Consider the following 22488-nt stretch of genomic DNA (forward strand, 5'->3'; position numbering starts at 1 on the left):
AAAAGTTCAGAATATATTACAGAAAAGCTGGAATGAACTTTTTGGCCACCCCAGTAGAAAGTTAAGCAAATGGGAAAAAATAATCCAAATAATTATTAGCTTCAGGATAATAAAAATATTGAGCAGGGGAAAAATTTCCATCATAGTGTATTAAATGGTTTAGTCCTGCATTACATACATAGGTATGATAATATAGCTACTGAATATGTAATCAAAAATTTGTTTTTAGCACTTCTGGGGCATGGGGAGTATGCTGCCATTTGGGAGCTAGAAGGAGGAAATAAGAGCTAACTCTTTGTCTTCCATATTTAGTAGACAATGTCTAGGACTGAAAAAAAATCTAGAAATAGCAGTTCAAGCATGTTTTGGGGGTAAATACCAAAAGAGCTAAAAAAGTTAAAAGTGATCACTTAATGGATGGGGAAATGAGGAGTTAGGGATACCTTGACATTATTTGTTTTAACAAATCTGATAAAAGTAGTATTATCTTGGACTATATGTGTGTATTATTTTGATAAGAAACAAAACTTGTAAGAAAATGTCTTTTGTTCTAGAGTTTCCAAGAAATTTCTAATCAGTCTGTTGAAACTTCAGAAATCTCTAATATTCATCCCCAAATTGTCATGAAACCATGGATGCTGAAACTAAGCTCTTTGCTCTTGGATTTTAGCCAACCTGCTGGTGAAGTGTAGGAAAGGAAGATCTCCTGGAGAAGGAAATGGCAACCCACTCCAGTATTCTTGCCTGGAGAATCCCATGGACGGAGGAGCCTGGTAGGCTACAGGCCATGGGGTCGCAAAGAGTCAGACACGACTGAGCGACTTCAGTTTCAGTTTCACTTTCACTTTCTTGACCCTATCCAGGTAACTTTCAAACTGTGGTGCTAGAGAAGACTCTTGAGAGTCCCTTGGACAGCAAGGAGATCAAACCAGTCCATCATAAAAGAAATCAACCCTTAATATTCATTGGAAAGACTGATGCTGAAGCTCTAGTACTTTAGCCACCTGGTGTGAAGAGCCAACTCATTGGAAAAGACCCTGATGCTGGGAACGATTGACGGCAGGAAGAGAAGGGGGCGACAGAGGATTAGGTGGTTTGATGGCATCACTGACTCAAAGGACATGAGTTTGAGCAGACTCTGGGAGATGGTGAAGGACAGGGAAGCCTGGTGTGCTGCAGTCCATGGGGCTGCAAAGAGTTGGACATGACTTAGCAAGTGAACAACAAAATCCAGGTAACATCAGCCCATAGCAGGGTTAAGGGTAACTAAAGTTCATCAAGTTGGAGGTTAAAGACAACAAGAAAGTGGTTCCATTATTAACTAACTTGTTACGAGAACTTTTTGAGTTTGAGGCAGAAATATAATAGAAGATGTTAAGGAGATGGGAAAAGTAAGGATGTTAAGAAAACATTCGTTTGGCACAGATTTACTTATTAGATCATGGAGAAGGCATAACAAAGATCTTATTCTTGATTGGATCAAGAATGGATTCTGCTTTATATTAAGTAGGAAATTCTGAAGATACTTCTCTATGAGACATGAGAGTAATATTGTTCATTTGAAAAGGTTGAACTTTTTAAGGAGTTTTTTCCCTCTTGGATATCTCTGTTATTTGTAAAAAAACGCAGGGTATCTTTAACTTACCATTTCATGGCCATTGTTCAAAACCCTGAACACGATTTGCTATAGAAAGAACTGCAGGTGGTGGGATCCATTAGGCCAACCCCCTAATGACTCGTTAGTCTCCGGTTGCCACAACAGCACTGAACTAAACCCATGTTTCCATGGAAAAATTCAAATATGATTCATACTGAGCTGCAGGAATACTTGTGACCACATTTTGTAACAGAAATTAAAAAGGAGTGATGAGTGGGTGGGATCAGGGGTAGAGATACTCACAGGAGAGTGTTGCAAAAGAACAAATTATATCAAGGGAAACTTACCTCTCCTCTTTCAATGCCTCTTGACAGAAAAACAATGGTATCTAGAACCCATCCTGAATCTCATTGATCTAGTTCCTAGCTGAAAACAAAATAAAGATTTAGGTAGAAGCATTTCTAGGGAGTAAGAAGTTGAAAAGACGGGAAAATAGAATTTCCAGAATGAAAGTGAGTTGTTTGGTCGTATGGCATTTGGCTTAAAAACTCTGTTTCTTTGCCTCTCTCTTTCTTTCCCCCTCCCCCGGGGTGTGTGTGTATGTGTGTGTAATCTGTTGAGCTTGTTTAGCGCTTCCCAGGTGGAGCTAGTGGTAAAGAACCCACCTGCCAGTGTAGGAAATTTAGTAAGAGATGCAGGTCCGATCCTTTGGTTGGGAAGATGCCCTGGGAAGGGCATGGCAACCCTCGCTAGTATTCTTGCCTAGAGAATCTCATGGACAGAGAATCCCATGGACAGAGAAGCTTGGCAGGCTACAGTCCATAGGGTTGCATAGCGTCAGACATGACTGAAGCAACTTAGCAGGCATGCATAGACTTGTATAAATAAGAAGCTGCTTATAAATAATTTTGATATCTGGCCAACCTAACGAAAATTCTTATCAATGAATGTTTTGAAATTTCACAATTAACTAGAGAACAGCAAAGTTGAAGTGGTAAAAATATAAACTCTAAATTAAACTGCTTAATAATTAAGAACTCTTGCCTTGAGGGCAGAGGAAGAAATCCAAAACCAGTATATTAATTTAACTTAATGAAGAGAAAAACAACTATTTAAAGATTTGACCCTTTTCTAAATTTCCAGACCCAACAGTGCACTTAATTGAATGCTTATAATAACATATAAATGAGGCTCAGTCTATCAAATGCAATTTTAATCATTTATTCATTGCGTCTGCATTTTTAATATCAAGATAAAATAACTTACTGCTATTTCCCCAAATATTTGTTCTCGGTAGGCTGAATTTTTCTGTTGATAAAGTAGGGTTCACAGACATTTTCATTCCTGTATACCATATGAGTTTTTGGCCCATCTTTTATATTGTATCAATGACCTCAGAAAAGAGCTGCCCTCCTTCCCTTTTCCTTTTCCTTTATAGAACATTTCAAATACTTTCCTTGTTGATTTTGCTGTGTTGCCCTAATTCCATGCCTAGCACAAATATTGGGTTGGCCAAAAAAACTGGTTGAGGTTTTTCCATAAGATGTTATGGAAAAATCCAAATGAACTTTTTGGCCAACCCAATATAATACGGGCTGTGAGATATTGCATACTTCGTGAACTTACTAACCTGTGACTGGGCTTGCCCTGGGGTCCTCACCCTTTTCCTCATTACCTTGTAACTCATGTCCATTCCATGGAGAGAAGCAAGGAATACACAGAGGTAGTGAGCTGTTGCCTTAACTAGGGAGGACTGTGGCATTTCCCCCACTCACTTCAGTAGAAGAAGGTAACACCTCTTTAAACCAACTTAGAGGGTTCAAGAAAGTTACATGAAGATATGGGTGTCCCTAGAATAGGAGGAAATTGGCGGCTCTCCCCTCTGTGAGAGACCGGCTCAAACATAGAAGCCCTATGCCTTCCCTGAGATGCCTGGAGATGGAGGAGAGGGATCAAAGTGCTCTCTGATGTTTGAGATGTACATGGAAATGGATACTGGGACCTGCTGCTTACCTGGGGGAATTTTGAAGGTAGGACAGCAGATGGAACACCTCCAATGGCAGAGTGAAATGAGTGAGTTGTAGCCTGCCTTGTCATTGTTTGGCATGGAAAGGATGTTTGAGTTTCCCGTGGCTTAAGAGGATGCTGTGAAAGGTAGAAGCTACCTGAAAAGTACTTGTCCTAAAGGTGACTTGCTGGGGCGAGAGAACACTGCAGTGACAGGTTAGGATGGAAGGAGATATACCATTAGGGATGGGGAAATTTCAAGAGGCAAGCCGCAACTTGGGTCACCTTTGTCTGGGGACTGTGCAGTGTTGAGGACCTGCAGGGTTTCTAAGGCAGCTTCCTGTGAAGCTCAGAAAAGTGCTAGTTATTTGGATGTCTGCCTCAAAGAGGTCACTGATGGCCAGCCAGTAATAGCCATGGAAGAACTAAAATGCAGAGTAATTCAAGCAAACAAAAAAAATATATATGCTTTTCCTTTCATTTTATCTTCCTCAACCTAGACCTTGCAAAAGCCAAAAGTAGAAGGGGAAGGATAAGGAGGAAAGGAGAGGGGCAGGCCAGTCTCTTCCGCCACATGGCAGCCCGATTTGGGGCATTTGGAGAGAGGCCTGGGATTGGAGATGAGGTTGCATGAGATTTAGCCTGGACCAGACTCCTTCAATCCCCGCATGGTAGTTGCCATGAATGCAATGGTTCCTTCATAAACTTGTAAAAATCTGGAAGCTACAGGATCTGCCTGAAACGAGGGCCAGGAGACGGAGATATTTGAGTAGTGACTGGAGAAAACAGTAAAGCCATTTCCCGCCCAGTTGAGACTGTTCAGTAAACTGATTCCATGAGGATAGGTTATGGAGTAAGGTTATTTTTGCAGACTGTTAAGGAGGCTCTTTGGGGATGCTGAGCCCAGAGTATGAGGTTAAGAAGTTGGTGAATTCCTTCCCTGAAGAATCAGTGTTTGGGGTTCAGTCTTTTGAAAATGACTTCTCTCATTAAATCTGACACCCACCAGTCTGGGGCGATCTGCCTCTTTCTTCAGCCTTTCCCCCCAAACTTGTATGGGGGCCAGTTTTAGATCTTTAAAAAAAAAAAAAAACAAACCTAACACAGATGCATTCTAGGAAAAGACAATGAAAAAGTCTTTCACGTCCCACCTGGGGCATACGTCTTATGCCAGAGAAGAGCTTAACTGTGGAAGAATCACGCACTCATGAAACAGGGACCACAAACAGCAAGCTGTTGCGTGTTGTCTTTTGGGAATGGTGTGGTCAGGAGAAGCAAAAGCGGGGCCTCTCAGGGCAGGCTTAGGGGCCAAGATCTCCTTCCTTTGTAAGAGGAGACCTTTGTGACGGAGAACTGAAGTGCTAGTATTGTGTATCCTATCCCTTCCAGAAATGGTTTTTGAAAGGCTGCCAGCTTTTTAGGAAGGTTTACGACAGGGTTCTTTGTTAAACTCTGGTGGCTCACCGGCACAGCATAGAATTGGGAGAGCTGGAACCTGAGTTCTAAACCTCATTCTGAAAACAGCTTTATGACCCTGGGAAAAGCAGTCAGCTTCTCTGAACCTTTTTATCATGTATAAAATTAAGAACTTCGAACCAGATACCTAGGATTCTTTCCTGGTCTAACATTTGATGTTGTTTCTGAGTCAAAGCATCATCTTAATGGGGAAAGCTTACAATGTTCTAACAAGGAATCCCAAGTTAGGGGGTGGATGATAAAATATTAATTTATGCTACTCTTTCATGAGTAGATGTAATAAATGCTGATGCAAAACCTACCAGAAGGGACTCGTCTTTCTTCACAACTGGCATATTTGTAAATAGCAACAGTAAGCCCCATAACATGTTCTTAGAAATAAATAAGATTCATAGTCATTATTCCTATGTATCAGTAATGATATCACTGTGAAGTTTTCAAATCAATTTTTGAAGGGAAATGAATAACATATATAATGTATTCAGTATCTTAAGTGGCATTATTTCTATTGGATGGTTTATATGGTATCTTATTGATAGTGTCCTACAACTAATACTGGCAACCCACTCCAGTATTCTTCCCTGGAGAATTCCATGTAGCCTGGTGGGTTACAGTCCATGGGGTCACGGGGAGCTGGACACAACTTAGTGAATGAACAACACGAACAACTAATAAGGCATAAGAAAGAAAATTACTCAAGGAAAAGTGATAAAATAAAAACAGTATTTGATCTCAACAACTGCCTTCAATAATCTACAAAATGATGATAGTAATGATTCTTTCTTTATATCATAGTATTATAATAAGATATTACTAATACAATAGTATTGTGATATATGGGATTCCTTGGTGGCTCAGATGGTAAAGAATCTGCCTGCAGTGCAGGAGACCCGGGTTCGATTCCTGGGTTGGGAAGATCCTCTGGAGGAGGAAATGGCAACCCACTCCAGTGTTCTTGCCTGGGAAATTCCATGGACAGAGGAGCCTGGTGGCCTACAGTCCTTGGGGTCACAAAGAGTCGGACACAACTTAGCCACTAAACAATAATATTGTAATAATATAGTCAACAATAATATTAATATTCATCATCTTGCTGGCCCCAAGCGGGGTACTAAGGAAGTCTTATTAACATCGATAGCTTTATTTCTGGTTTCTTAGCTGACATGGATGTAATCACTGGCTCCTACCTTCTTTTCCACATTCCCTCTCCAGTGAGCTAGGTAGTGGCTGGGAATTTCCCCCGTGGGGCAGCCACGCGTGAACTCTGGCTGCTGTGCTTCTGTTTGGCCTTCTCTCTTAAGTGTCGTGAGAACATAGCTCCCCCACTTCTCTCACAGGTCTTATTTCCCACCGCTGTCTTGTCCTCCCCCACAGTTCCTTCAGGACACACCCGCAGTGGTCCTTCTTCCCAGAAATGGAAAGTAGCCTCCCCCCTCACACAGCTTTTTCACCTTTCCACCTGAGTTTTAAAGCAATAGGTGCGGTGTGGTGCCTTTAAGTCTTACAGCATTCTCCATCAAAATGGCCACTTCAGCTCTTACCTGTGGTTCTATTCCTAGACGCATGAGCCCTTGTTCTGAGCCATCCTGGGGAATGCTTCCCCTCGTGTTCTCTGTTTTCCATCTTTCTTCTTCCTCTGTTTTTTTTCCCCAGGTTCCTCCTTTCTCCTTTAGAAAATACACTTGTGTGCGCGCGCGCGCGTGCACACACACACACACACACACACACACTACCATCACCAATAACCCATCGAAAACCATCATGAACTCATACAAACTGGACAGATGATGGGAGAGACAGGATTGCCAGCCCAGCCTAGCAATTATAGCTGACTCAGTCGAAATAAGCAGTGATCTAAGACTGGTGCACACCAGTGAATCACTACGTGAATTTTATGACCAGATCTCAAGTAAGTATCTTACAGCCTGTTAGCAAAAAGCACTTGTAAACAGTCAGAATCCTGTTTTTTCGGAACCCTATATCTACTCCAAGACAGACGGCTACTCAGGTTGAGGATGCTTTGGGAGACTCTGAATTCAGGACACAGGAGATCACTGGTTTCATGATTTATGGTTGAAGGTGTGCACTCTCTGTGCTGGTGGTCAATGATGATAAAGTGGATACCAGTGTCTCTTTGGATTTCCTGTTGCCCCTTCAAGAACCACCAATTAGAAGCATCTAATCAAGTGCAGTGATCTAATCAGGTATAAGTGCTTTCCTAGTGGTTCAGTGTTAAAGAATCCCCCTGCCAATGCAGGAAACATGGGTTCGTTTCCTGGGTGGGGAAAGATCCCCTGGAGAAGGAAATGGCAATTGACTCCAGTATTATTGCCTGGGAAATCCCATGGACAGAGGAGCCTGGTGGGCTACATACAGTTCATGGGGCCGCAAGAGTTGGACACAGCTTAGCAACTGAACAACAACAACAATCAGGTATAAAGTGCTGGGGGTGGGTAAACCTTTTCAGGCTGCCACTGCACTGTGGGTTTCCTCTTCAGATTTTCTAAACTAGTAAAAATAGTCTTTCATTTTTACCTGTGTAATTTTGTCTGTTCTTTCCCCATTTAAGCAGATAAATATTACCAGGTAACATGATGACAGCCACTCTGATCTCTAGTTTTCCTCTTGCTTTCAACTGACCAATGAAATGAGTCCTCAAGGAAGCACTCACCTTTATTATCAACACATGGTCATTCTTAACTAGTCAGTATCAAACTGCTAGATAGTGCCAGTCTCTAATAACCAAGGAGGCAATCCCCACATTTCCTTCTCAAAACTGGGCTGGGGAACATTTGTGATGCAGGGGTGGTTGAATATTTGCATATAAAGTCTATGTCTATTTACACATGCCTATAGCATCATTATGCCATGCATATCAAAGTTATAAATCTACAGTTTTTGGCAGTGGTTCTCAAATGTGGTCTCTCCACCAGCAGCATGGGTAGCACCCGGAAACTTGTTAGAAATGCAGATTCTTGGGGCCTGCCCCAGCCCTTCAGAACTCTGGGATGGGGCTGGCAATCTGTGCATTTTGATTCACGAGTGAGTCTGATGCAGGGTATAAGTACCCTCATTTTAGGATGTTTCCAAGAACAAGCCCCTTTGACTTTTGAAAACAATGGTGTGGGCAAATTAAATTGTTCTTTTTCTGAAAAGCAATTAATCACACTAGACAATTATTCATGCATTTCTGAAGCTTATGTTGATCATATTAGAAATTTCCTTCCCAACTACTGTATAGCAGGAAACTCTGCTCAATGTTATAAGGCAACCTGGATGGGAGGAGAGTTTGGGGGAGAATGGATCCATGTATGTGTATGGCTGAGTCCCTTTGCTGTCCACCTGAAATTATCACAACATTGTTAATCGGCTATACTCCAATACAAAAATAAAAGGTTTTTTTAAAAAATAAAAAAGGATTCTTAAAGAGAAACTGTGTAAAAACATCTACTATAAAAATATTTGATTAGGTTCCAAAATGTTACTGATAAAAACCAGGAAATGGTGACTGATGAATTGCCCGATTGGGGGGGGCACGGGGTAGGGGGAGTATCAGCTTCTTCACCTTTTACAATGGACAGCCAATGTATACTATTTTAATATTGTTCTTAAGTAAAGTATCTAATTTAAAAAATACCCTTCCCCTTTCATTCAAAAGGGCCTTAAAGTACCCTTTTAGGTAACATCCTTTCAATGTTTGGGAGCCCTGGAAAGGAAGACCCCAAGGCAAGAACTGAAATGAAATACACATGCAAACAGATCTCATCCGTGCATGGAAAATACCCCTTAACACCACTGAGCTCAGGGAGGAGTAGAAGAAAACATGGGAGGAAGGTAAAGGCTTAAACAAATACATACAAAGGGCATTAAGCATATGAAGCAGTTTATATTTAATCAAAAATAAAATGCTTTGTGAACTACAAAGTAGGGGGTTTCACATTTAATGAGGCTGTAAAGCAGTGCTTTAAAATATTATTGTTGTTTTCACTTCTGGACTTGATCTCTGAGGCAGTGTTGCGTGGTGTTGGGGTAACGTGTGGGAAGCATGTTACCACGTCCTCCTCATTCATCAGCTGACATTTATTGAGCACTTACTGTGTCCTGCAAATTGGGTTAAAACAGGGGAATGCTTTCAAACAGGATGGGTCTTGGCTTCTTAACAAGCTTACTAGTTGAAGAGATGGGAGTAACATGGAAATACTTGGGCTCAATAAAATGACATGATCTATTACGAGGAGGCTGCAAATGCAGGGCCTTTTCTTTTTGAGTGTCTGGCGTCTATGGAAGAAGGTACAGGGGCAGGTGGTCCTCAAAGGAGGCTCACTATCTGCAGAGGATTGTAGAAACAGCCTCAATTTTCCCCTCTCTGGATCTCTGCCCCTTGGCAATGCGAGTTTTCAGCTCTTCATATTCAGCATGTACCCCTGGAATTGGAGCTCGCCTTATAATGGAAGCAGTGGTGAGGTGCCACTTCTGAGCCTCAAGACATCTTGCATGCTTCTGGCCACTCTCTTGGAATATGACAGGCTGACATGAACAAGGCCAGGTTAAGCCTGTTGAAGGGAAAGAGGCCACATCCATCAAAAGATGAGCTATCCAGCTGAGGCCATCGGAAACTAGTTCGCCCCCAGCAGGGCCATCAGTGAGCCCAGCTGAGACCAGAACCCTCCAGTTGAGCCCAGTCAAAATCGCCAATCCACAGAATCTTGGGCTACATGAATCAATACTGTTTTAGACTAACACATTTCGGACTGGTTTGCCATATAGCAGTAGATACTGATACAAGGTCTGCAAGGTGGACAGGAAGGGAGAAGACTTTTGAGGCTGGAGCTGCGACTCCAAACAGGTTAAAAAATCAGAAATGTATGAGGTCAGGACAAAGGAAAGTGAAGGCATCAGTACAACTGACCACTTTCTTTCAATAAGTCAGTAGGCACACGAGCATTTAATAGAACATATACTGGAGATCAGACCTGCACTATTACTATCCTCCAAGCACTCCATCAGTCCCTAAGAATCAGGAATCCTCACATGTTGAAACACACAGTGAGCATCAGGACCCCTATCTGTCCAAGCTGGACTTGAGGAGAGTAAAATACTGTTTTTTAGCCAGCTACGTTATGCCAAGGGAAAAACTTTTCTTTTTTTGGTGACTTATACTCAGCTTTTACTTTTTATGCAGAAAAATCTGAAGCTTATTTTGTGAATGACTTTCTAGAAACTGCTAGAGGCAACTTTAAAGAATCCCAGAGTAAAGGAGATTATGTAACTAGACTTCTTTTAAAATCTTAAATTCTCACAAGGTGGATCTAGTAGGCCACTGAGCAACAGACAACTTCCACTCAATTTTATTAGGTCTTTGAATATATTCTTCACCATAAAAGAGCACAACAGAAGTACTTTCCTTTAAGTGCTAAAAATGTGTTCTTTCTGTTGAGCGGTACTTGATTGAAATGAACATCCCTGGGAGATGATGGATTCTTGTTTCCAAAGTAGCATCTTAAATTTGGCTGCGGGGTGCGGGTGGGCCGGGCGGTGATGGGGTGAGTTAGGGTTGGGGGTGTGATATTCAGATGGGACAACTTGAACCTATATCTCCTCCTGTCTGGGATGCTTTTTTTTTTTTTCCCCAGCAGGCACAGAGGCATCCTTCACTTCAGTTATTTTTTTAAAAACGGACTAGTTGACAAAGTGCCATCAACTTTATACAAGACAGCCTTATTGAGCAACTATTTTATTCAAGCAATGCTCAGATCAGCAGTACCCCACAGGTCAGAAAATCACGGTGAACCGGGCATTTCCATAAGAGAAAAGGCGAGGATAGTCAAGCCCGAAGCGCCACACAAGGGAAGCCGAGCGAGAAGCGTCAAATCTGAAGATCTCGCCGTGTGTGCGCGTTAGCAGGAGAGCGAGCGAGATAGAAAGTTGCTGTTTTCATCGCAGCCTGTCTCCTGCGAACGTGTTGCTCCCTTTGGACTCTCCAGTAACCAGTTCACCCAAAACTTTTCTGCCACGAGGCCCCGCGTCTCCCGCGTGCCCCCAGCCTTCCTGCGCCGGCTAACAGGTCCCGGATCGCCGAAGCGTCACCTCTGAGTCCTGGGGAAATCTCCGCAGCCCACTCGGACTGCAGCCCTCGGTCGCCGCCCGGCCTCCCATTGCAGCAACCGGGGCGATCGAAAGGGAGGAGACGCTCAGGTCGGGGGTGGGGAGGGAGACTCAGCGGGAGGACCGACCCTGCGGGCCGGGCTCGGGCACCAGCATGGGGAAGGGAGGCGCGGGCCGAGCTCGCCCCGCAGGTAAACAGGCCGGCGAGGCGCAGGGCGCTGCCGCCGCGGCCACCCAGCCATTTCCAGGCACGCAACTCCGCCTCCAGGGCTCTCTGCCTCGCGCGCTCGCCCCGCCGCCCGCTCGCAGCCTCAGCAGCCGCCGCAGCATCACTTCACACAAAGGACTGTTACCCGCTGGGCAGCTTCTCCACCTCCACGTCCTCCTCCGGTGACAGCAGAGCCCCGACAGCCGGGCTCGGGCGCGGCGGCGGCGGCGGCGGCGGCGCGGGGAGGACCTATTACTCCCAGCATCCGAGCATCCGAGGCGGTGGCGGCGGCTTTTTTTTTTCTCTTTTGCCCAAAAAAAAATTTTTTTTTTTTTGCCCTTTCCACCGCTTCGCCTTTCTGTGGTTCCACCCACCCCTTCTCTCCCTTCCTCCTCCCCCTCCCGTAAACAAGTCTCCCACGGCCCCCGCCAATAAATAAATTAGGAGGAGGGTGCGGGGAGGTGGGGGGAGGAGGAGGAGGAGGGGAGAGGAAAACGGAGGCAGCGCCAGAGACCGAGGAGGCAAGAGTCCGAACCGACAGCCACCGGAGCCCGCACGCACCTCGCACCATGAGCTGGCGATGCGCCGCGCGCCGCGCCGGGAGGACCGGCCCCGCCGCCCGCTCTCCTCCGCCGTCGCCGCTGCTGCCGCCGCTGCTGCTGCTGCTGTGGACCGCGGCCCTGGCGCCGGGGGCGGCCGCCGGCGACGAGGCGGCTCCCGCGGGGGCCTCGGTGTGCTACGCGTCCCCGCCCAGCGTGGGCTCGGTGCAGGAGCTGGTTGAGCGCGCCGCGGTGGTGATCGAGGGAAAGCTGCACCCGCCGCGGCGGCGGCAGCAGGGGGCACTCGACAGGGAGGCGGCGGCGGCGGCGGCGGCCGCGGGCGAGGCAGGGGCGTGGGGAGGCGAGCGCCCGCCGCCGGCCAACGGGACCGTGCCCGCCTGGCCCCCCGGCCCCGCGCCCAGCGCCGCCGAGCCCGGAGCCGAGGCGCCCTATCTGGTGAAGGTGCACCAGGTGTGGGCGGCGAAAGCCGGGGGCTTGAAGAAGGACTCGCTGCTCACCGTGCGCCTGGGCGCCTGGGGCCGCCCCGCCTTCCGCTCCTGCGGGCGCCTCAAGGAGGACAGCAGGTACATCTTCTTCATGGAGCCCGAGGCCAACAGCAGCGGCCGCGCGCCCGCCGCCTTCCGAGCCTCCTTCCCCCCTCTCGAGACGGGCCGGAACCTCAAGAAGGAGGTCAGCCGGGTGCTGTGCAAGCGGTGCGGTAAGTTCCTCGGCCCGCGGGGCGCGCTCGGGCCGGGCGGGGAGGGCGGGGAGGGCAGACCTCCCCGGGGCGCGCCGGGCGGGCGCCGGGCTTCGACGGCTTTCGGGCGGACGCGGTCCGAGCGGCGGCGGGGCGCGTTTGGGAGCCTCTTGGTGGATTGGATTCCACAGGCAAGCGCCTTCTCCCGTTTCCCGGTTTCGAGGCTTTGCCGTTGAGGAAAGTCCAAGTTTGGTCCGCGGTTGGGGCCGCCTGAAACTTTTTAATTCCTTGGGGTTTCGTTCGCCAGGTGGCATGGCAATGGGCCGGTGGCTTGCCTGTGGTGCCTTTTCGAACTTGGCTTTGGTTAGGAGTTGCTCTTTAGGGCGGCCGTGCGGGGCTTTTCCTTTGAAGGAGGAAGGGTGAGTCGGACAGGTCTATCCAGTCTGGCCATCACTTCGGGTCCAGAGTGTGGACTTGGGTCCAGAGTGTGGACTTGGTCGGGGGTTTGTGTCCGACCAAGGAAAGGACAGGGCACCGAGATTCAAGATTTCGTCTTTCAATGTGGCAGGTTTTTTTTTTTTTTTTGAAAACCGAGTGTCCAGACAGATAGGTGCAGTCTGTGCCTTGTGAAAATGTGTATGTGAGAAGTATAAAGTTGGGTGTTATCTTTTTGGTGACATCATCTCAAGAATTTTTGTTTTCACTGTATTTTCGTTTGGCGGATGCTTTGTTAGTTAAGTGTATCAGACCAGATGAACGTCATTATGGAGCTTCACTTGCAGGCCCTTAAGGAGAATTGGGGGAGATAAGTTAACATTTCAAGGACCTTTCCTGAAAAACTCTTTTTTTCCCAGGTCTCCTTAATATTAGCAGGTCTGAGAAATCAGTTGATAATCTGATTACATTTCTGAAGGAGTTATTACCTCTATGCCATTCATAAAAGTAATTCCTAGGTTCTAAATATTTGTAATTTCCTGATGATCATATAATCACTATAGCACAGCGGGGTTTCTTCTCAAACCATAAATTAACATGATTACACATCACAGATTCTCACATGCATAATAGATTTTCCCCCTGGTCTTTATGTATCCATCTAATGGATGGTTGGGTTAATTGAATTTTTACAAAACTCAGGACCATGCGATGCTCAGTCTGCCTGTGATGCAAAGTGTGTCAGCTCTTTTCAGTTTGTAGCAGGTGAGGGCCATTTGTTTACATTTCTGATTGGCATTTGTGGTGCCTATAGGCTGCCGCGGTTAATTAATGCCTACCAGTTGGGTTTTGATGTGAGGGAAGAGCATGGCTCATTCTCCACTGCCTGAGTTTCACAATGCACTTTGCGCACCAGGGACCTGTTAAGACTGCACCACTCTGTGGCAAGAAGCTGTTCTCAAAACAGTGGTGCTGAAGAAGGCTGAGTGACGTTGGGATTCCCTGGGTCCGGCTGATAGATGTCACTATAAAACATGGGAAACTCTCCGCTGGGAGCTGTCTTACTAGGACACACAAAAGCATCACACCATTGTCCTGCATCATGTTATCCTGTTAGAGAACCCGAAACAAAACCTTTTGAGTCACGCCATCATCCAGTTTTCACATTTTACTACATGCAATTCAGGAAGGATTTTGCTTTTACCCCCAAACCATATAAATTGTGAATCATTTAGTACATATGGTGGAAGTTAATATGAAGGGTGTCGTGGTTGGCACTGATGCCTAGGATGGGGGGGGTGGTGTTGCTAGATTAACCATGGTGTTAATTATGCCTTTGAACTAAAAGAGCATGTCAGTTTTCAGGGGGTAAACTTCTTATAAAGGTCCAGAGGATGTTTGGAAACGGAAAATTGCCTGGAGGAATACTATTCTGTTTTCATGTTTCTGAACTGAAAAAGCATCACTGAAGGTGGTTTTACCTTTTTGTTTGCCAGCCAAAGGAGACACATGGTTGTAAGTTGTGGCAGGTTAAGCAAAACAGGTTTTATTTTTTTCTTTTAAACGAACTGGAAACCTCCTCCTGCATGTAATGAAGTAGATTAAAAAATTATGAAGTTACAGCTTCAGGTTTGTGTAATTACCATGTATGTTTGGTGATTTTAGTGTTAAACACTTTAAAGTATGATAATGCATGAAACATTAATAGGTTTAGCTAAAGACTAACTGAAATCCTGCTAAAAGTTTCTCTTGCATTTCTACAAGCATGGTAGTTATTGTGACATTGAGGATGTAAATAAAGACTGTAAGCTATCTTATACAATGGAAACTCAGTCAATCCATACTTGGAATATTGGGTGTAAAAGTGTATGTGTCAGGGTGTGAAAACTTGTGAATTTATTCAGTTGTATGGTCTGGGTTAACAATGTCATTCAGAACCTACCAGGCAAAGGAACACTTATTGGGGGAGAAAACATTCAGAGAAAATAGGGGCTGATTTGTCTTGGTTGAACCACTTCTGTGTGCTTCTGGTCAGATTTCAGGGAGAGCGATGGAGCAGAGGGTTCTTATCTAACAATAGGAAGCTGCCCTGGGGGCGCAATGGCTGTGTTCCTGCCCAAGCTGTGATGCTAGGCTGGAGAGGGAATATAGCAAAGTCATTTTGTGCTATCATGCCCTGGGGAACAGTTTCCAGCACTCCTGCGCTCAGCTGCAGTGTTGTCTCTTACAACTTGCTTATGAATGTAGAAACTACACGTGCAACAGATTAGCCTTAGGGCTGAGCTAATAGAAGTGTCTTGAATTCTTTTTTCTCTCCTCCCTACCCCTCATCTAAGAAACTCCTGAGTAGCCTATGAATGAAGACACTTGTCTGAACAATGGACTCTTGGAGAAACAAACTGTCTAGTGTATTTTAGATGACAACACAGAGTCTCATAGCTTGTTTGCTTTATATGTGGGGCTTGTGTGAATTACACTTCCTTTACAATCATTTGAATGCTCCCCAGTCTTTGCTTTCTCTCTTGCTCACTGCACAGGTTGAGACACATTTCTAGGTTTTATATTTATTGGAATACAAAATAATTTGCTGTTCAATTAAATTGCTCTTATTCAAACAAATTATTGTCTGCTGCGCTACATTTGTTTCCAAAGCCTTGAGGTTCTACTAGGCTGCAACTGATTTCCAAAAAGGAGTAAAATGCTGATGTCGAATAACATCCTAATGGGGCCATACGAGATTTGTGCATCAGTTATGTTCTTACAAGTCAACCTAAATATTCAGTATACCCTATTGTATTGCAATGTATTGATAATGCAAACATGTTTATCAAATATTCATGATCACTGTCTGTCTTTTTCTCATGTCTTCAATAACTGTTTAGTAAACTGTGCTGACCTTATGGTGTTATGAAAAGGACAACAATGCAGGGATTTTCCAGCCAATAATTAAAGAGAATGATTCTTAATGAACGGAGAAGGCGATGGCACCCCGCTCCAGTACTCTTGCCTGGAAAATCCCATGGATGGAGGAGCCTGGTAGGCTGCAGTCCATGGGGTTGAGACTTAGCAACTTAACTTTCACTTTTCACTTTCATGCATTGGAGAAGGAAATGGCAACCCACTCCAGTGTTCTTGCCTGGAGAATCCCAGGGACGGGGGAGCCTGTTGGGCTGCCGTCTAAGGGATCGCACAGTTGGACACGACTGAAGCGACTTAGCAGCAGCAGCATTCTTAATGAAAGCTCTATTGAGATGGTAGCAATAGGGACAGGTACAAGTTGACAGCTTGAATTTCGCAAATACACATGTAAATGTAACTCCCCAAGTGTTTGTGATGACTCTCTTTAAACTGTATAAATCTTACTGTCAGTTCTATAGTGTATGTAAAACACTGATGTTGAATAGAAAAACCATGTATGTATTGATACATATTTATGTTAAAAGATGAAACCAAGATAGGTCATTTGGGAAAACAGCTCTTTGGGATAAAAATATTTTAAAAGGTGAATTGAAATATCTGAATCAGGATGTGTTACAAGCACTAGGGGGAAGTTTTCACCAGTTGTGGGTGATCCATAAGCCCTCTGAATCTAGGGAAAGTTTTCCCATATGTCTTAATGTATTAAGTAAGACCCATAAACTTAAACAGCCCTGAGGCTCAAAACAATGGTCTGTGCTTCTGCTGGCCTGAATATTTATAGCAAATGAGACCAAAAGATGTGATTGGGTGGGTTATTGCCCTTGTCAAATGCAATATATTCAGTGTTCAGGAAATCTTCCTTTGCTTCGATGCCTGTTTTATTCTCGTTATTTTTTTCTTAATTATAAACATAACATCTTTTAAAACTTATTTCTAAATCTCAGTGGCAAGTGATGAACTGGCTGGATGTCCAAAGATCTTGAAACTCATCTGCTCTCAGTATTTAGGAATACTTAGGTTTTTTGTTTGGTCTTTGACATGCTCAAATGATGTAAAAAATTCTCTCTATAGATAGATCTAATTGAATGGGTATTTTGATTAGTCTTACATAAATGAATTATAGTACAGAAAACAAAGTGGATAATGAGAAATAGTGGTAGGGATTCATGGGTTATTATAGTCACTGAAAGTATATAATGAGGAAACTAAAGAAAATAAAAGATTAAAAAAAAATAGGGCTCTTATGGGCTCATGTAATGTGTTACCAAAGCCGTAATATAGCAGCACGTTTTAGTCAAAAGTTTTCATAAGAAAATGCAAAGTAACTTTAAATGTCCTTATTTTTAAACAACAGAAATGTCTATTGTGGACAGTTTTCCATGCATATGTGAATGCTTTAAATTTATGCATGCACATTTTACTCTGTGCTCTTCTGTTATCATGAAATTTAAAGTAACATTATGAAAGGATGCATGACCTAGCCGCTCTCTCAGATATGTCACTTTGTAGTATTTGAACAGCTGATTAGTGATACAGCCTGTGGCGCTTTAGAGTTGACTGATTTGAAACGTTATGCAGAGTGGAGTCTTACTGAGGTAAGTGCTAGTTGAGAGACTGTATTTTCATATTACTGTGTTTTCATCTTGTTTAGGGATGAGATGTGCTTGAAGCATGCCTGTTTCTGAAGGCTGGTCTCCTGGCTCTCCATTTCCAAATGACCCATATAGGTCGAAGATTTTTTTAAAAAACAGAAATTTTGGTCTGGTTGAAAGCTTAAAATGGGTTGACCAATCTCTCCTTGGCACAGATCTGATTGTATCCCCTAATATGGGCTTTGAAGGTGGCACTATTCTATCTGCCAATGCGGGAAATGCAGTTTCCATCCTTGAGTTGGGAAGATACCTTGGAGAAGGGAATGGCTACCCACTCCATTATTTTTGTCTGGAAAATTCCACGGGCCGAGTAGCCTCGTGGGTTACAGTCCATGGGGCTATCCCCCGATATAGACTTGCCATGTAGGCATCCTAGAAAGAGATGCCTAAGTGGTTATCCTTGCCTGGGAAATCCCATGGGCAGTCCATGGGGTTGCAAAGAGTTGGACATGACTGAGTGGCTAACTCTTTCACTTTCAAGTGGTTATTGATATTGGTGTGTTTTTTTTTTTTTTGTCTTCAGAAGAACCAGGTTATCTTCCCTATGGAAAATAGTTTCCTGGAAAACTATATCCTAACTTTGGTTCTCCCTTTTAGGCCCTAGTCAGATTTATATCCTGTTTTTAATAATAACTAAAAAAACAAAAAGAAACTTAACACACAGCTTGGATGGTACATGGGAGAACAGAACTCTCAGCTCCTGACTTGGACTTCAGCTGTCTTCCCTTTGCGTCTGTTTCCTTTGTGGGGACTCTTCAGGGGAAAGCATTAGGTCAGTGATGGGGCCCATGAGTGAAGCTGAGTCTGTGAGACATCGAAGTATATATTGATGATTGTTCATCATCTCTCAAGTCTTCGCTTGGCACCTTGGAATTCGACTGTCTGGGGTCCAAGTGTGTCCACATATGGAGGTCCTAAATCACAAGATGTGAACGCTGGGAGTTCCCTGGTGGCCTAGTGATTAGCATTTTGGACTTTCATGGCTGTGACCCAGGTTCAATCCCTAGTCGGAGAGCTGAGATCCTGCAGGCTGTGTGGCCTGTGCACACCCACACCCACCTACCCACCCACGCAAAGATCTAATTATAGATGTCCTTCTCTTCCTGATACGCTCTTTGTCCCTCCTATGGGGACACAGATGGTAACCTGGGTTGCATCTCTGTCTCAGGGGCTTCCCCCTACAAAGCCCAGGGCTCTGGCTTTTGAGATCGGCTCCAGTCCACTGTGCTGGGGACTGGCAGAGCACAACTCTGAGGGCAGTCTGCTTCTGGAGCTGGGGGCCGGGTTTAGGAGGTAATGCTGAGACCCTAGAGGAGGAAACGACGTCTTTTGCTCCCTCGTGCCAGTATGTGTGAGCTGAACAGAGCCCAACATGAGGGGACGTGTCTGCCGAGGGCACTAGGGTCTCGGTAATGGGCACACCACTTCTAGCCCGGGGCATGGAGGTTCACGATAAGAGTGAGGCCTTGTGTGCTTGACTGAATTTGGAAAGTCCACAGCAGTAACACTCTTGTCCTAAATGTTTGTCTCTAGTCTGGGAATTGTCATTAAGGCAAAGGAAGCTAAAAAGCTGAGGGATTTGCTAAGACTGCTGGGCTGTAACTACCGCTCCTTGAATCTGCATTTTTTTCCCTCTTCGATAGACTTATTCTTTGACTATTCTGTGTGGGCTAAATATTAAGTAATCAAATAAATAAATGAGCATCCCAGCTCCTTGGATGGTGGCCATCACTGTTCTAGGTTGAGTTTTGGAGAAAACAAAATAAAAACCCCCGATTCTTTCTCTTCTGGTCTCTAACTTGTGAGATGGTCTCTGTAGGAAGTAGAATTTAGAGTTATATCCTCTTAGCACACCATTTCCTCCTCTGGATCAACCTTTGGGCTTTTGATAAGTTTAATTTCCAAAAATTTTGTTTTTTTTCCTGAATTATTTCTGAATTTTAATATTCTGTCTTTATACAAATACTCTGTACTCTCTAGCCTCAGCTGAGGGACAGAATTCCCTGTGTTGTAAAGGCTTCCTAGCATGGAGGAACTTTTGGATCATCAGTGATTCCCTGCCACTGTCTTGGGTAGCACCATTCCCAAATCGTTCCACTGCATTTCCAGTTGAGTATTAGATCTCAGCTCTTAATTCTGTGTTTTCCCTTGATTTTCCCCTGTAGGTGTTTGACTACTCAGGCCTGTTAAGGTCACTTCTTGTAACTGAAGATGGAAAAGTACTGCTTGTATCCTTAAGTAATTAAAACAAACAAACAAAACTTTTTTTTTTTGCTTTTTATTTTTATGTTTTTTATGAATCCACCACGGGTGTACATGCATTCCCAAACATGAACCCCCCTCCCACCCCCCTCCCCACAACATCTCTCTGGGTCATCCCCGTGTACCAGCCCCAAGCGTGCTGTATCCTGCATCGGACATAAAGTTACTTCTCACTTTTTCTTTGCTTTGTTGTGAGTGTTACGGCAGCTCTTGGTTAGACAGGAGGTGGGATGGCGCCTGTCCATTTGGGCTGGGAACAAGGAGGTTGTTTTCTTCCACTGTCTCCGTCAGCCCCGGAGACACCAGGGGTGAAGAGGTGTGCTCAGCGAAGCTGCAGACGGAATGGCAGCATCTTCTTCCACCACAGGGGGCACTCTGGCTGCTACTCAGTGCAGAACCTGGAGAGGAGGCTCTGTCTTCTGAGGAGGGTGGCTGTGATTGCTTCAGATAGAATTAGTCATTAGACTTTGTCCTTGGGAGGTGATTCTGTCCGTCAGGGCTCTTTGGTGGCTGCCTGGATGGAGATGTTTTGCTCACAGAATTCATTGTCGATGCCGTCAGCACACAAGGGACCGCAGCTTCAAAATGCCCCAGGCTCTCTACTTCTCTGCAGGTCGGGACACAGATACTCTTTCTTCCAAGGCCCTCATTCCCATCCACTAAGATGGCTCATATCTCTTCCTCAGAAACACTGGCAACTTTTCTTTCATTGCAGTGGGAATTTTATTTAAAAAGAAACCAAACATTTTGAACCACAGTCTTTATTCTGGTGAATGATTTACCACCACCGCCCCCCTCATGTTGTAATAACATAAAATTCACCCTTTAAGTTATTTCTAAGCGTGCGGTTCCGTGGTACTAAGTGTTCCCAATCGTGGGTCCCCATGACCGCCATCGATCTCCAGAACTTTTTCATCTTCCCAAACTGAAACTCCAAACCAATTAAATAATCATTCCCTATTCCCTCCTCCTGTAGCCCGTGGCAACTACCACTCTAATTTGTCTCTGTAATTTGATTATGTTTCGCCTCATATAAGTGGCAACACACAGTATTTGCCTTTTTGATTCTGGCTTATTTCCCTTGGCATAATGTTTTTAAGACTCATCTATGTTGTATCATGTCTTAGAATTTCACTCCTTTTGAAGGCTGAATAATATTCCATTGCATGTGTAGACTACGTTTTGTTTATCTGTTCTTCTGTCAATGGACTCTCCAGATTGCTTCTACTTTTTGGCTATTGTCAGTAATGCTTCTATGAACATGAGTGTACAAATACCTGTTCAAGACCCTACTTACAGTTCTTTGGAGTACATACCCAGAAGGGTAATTGTTAGATCATATGGTAATCTTATATCTGATATTTTGAGGAACTACCACCCTGTTTTCCACAATAGCTGCACTATTTTACATTCCTACCAGCCATACACAAGGATTCCAATTTCTTCACAGTCCTGCCAACATGAATTGTTTTCTATTGCTTTGATAATAGCCATCCTAATGGGTGTGAAGTGGTGAGCAGTTTTTATATTGTTGTTTTCTATTCAAAGTTATTGCCTCTAATTACAGTGTCATTAATAAACAAGTTCTTAGAAAAGAAGTGTTAATCTATTCAACTCTTAATTTGCCCAGCATTTAGGTTCCTGAATCTGAAGCCACCAGATAACAAAATTACAACAGATAATAGCTTAATAAAAACCAATAAAAGGTTTAAAGAGTAAATTCGACCTTCAGTCACCATGAGAATATTGCACTTCTCTTCATATTGCTATCAACAGAGTCCAGAGACACACTTTGTCATACTTGGATTAGTATCAGAACGTTTGAATTGATTTTATTTATTCAACTAATTTTCTTTTTTTATAATTTCCCTGCTTCTATTCTGTCCACTGCTCCAAACCAACTTCCATTAAACCCTGCAGTGGGCTTCGAGTCATTCTGAAATACTGCTTTTATTAGACTTCCTTTATTTTTTTTCTCTAACTTCCTATGGATGCATCATTGTTAACTCTCGAGCCTGACATTCACTGTCCTCCTTAATCCAAACTAAGACTAATCTTTCTCATGTTTACTGTGTGGATGATTTGATCTAGTCCAACTGCTTCACAAACAGGCCGTCTTCTTTCCTAATCTTCTCGTTTTACATATGCCATTTCTTCTGCCTGGCTCTGCTTTTCCCCTCATTTCTGTCCATGGAACTTGTCTCCTTCAAGGGGCCGCTATATCCTGCTGCTTCCATGACAGTCCTACGAGTGATCCTGCCAGAAATATGCACTCTAGCCTTTGAATGCAGAACACCCAAAGAAATTACGTTTTACTCCACATACTTCATATATGGTGCCATTACACACTTCCCTTATGTTATCTTTGTTTTTTTAAAACCTGATGGCTTGCAGTTTTTTCTAGTTGTGAAAGTGCCTTGCCTCACCCAGGAGACCACAGTATCCTAGCACCCAGATACTTGGAGTGTCCTTAGCTTATTCATGAGTAAAAAGTACCCTAGTCTCAGGGTCAAGAGAACTCCTTTCCACCTCCAGCTTTGTAGATCAGTACCTGGATGGTTTGGGGTAAGTTACCTTACCACTTTGGGTCT

General features: G+C 44.2%; 1 protein-coding gene across 2 annotated transcripts in view; it reads left to right on the plus strand.

Moving 5' to 3' along the window:
• Window positions 1-11962: 11962 nt before the first annotated feature.
• NRG1 (neuregulin 1) overlaps window positions 11963-22488 on the plus strand; it is a 1146491-nt gene continuing 1135965 nt past the window's right edge. For both annotated transcript variants that reach the window (XM_040242908.1, XM_040242912.1), the window contains exon 1: window positions 11963-12650. In XM_040242908.1, the coding sequence (XP_040098842.1) occupies window positions 11963-12650 (688 nt within the window). The remainder of the gene's footprint in view (window positions 12651-22488) is intronic.

The sequence above is a fragment of the Oryx dammah genome, unplaced genomic scaffold (assembly GCF_014754425.2).
Source record: "Oryx dammah isolate SB20612 unplaced genomic scaffold, SCBI_Odam_1.1 HiC_scaffold_7, whole genome shotgun sequence".
Classification (NCBI taxonomy): domain Eukaryota; kingdom Metazoa; phylum Chordata; class Mammalia; order Artiodactyla; family Bovidae; genus Oryx; species Oryx dammah.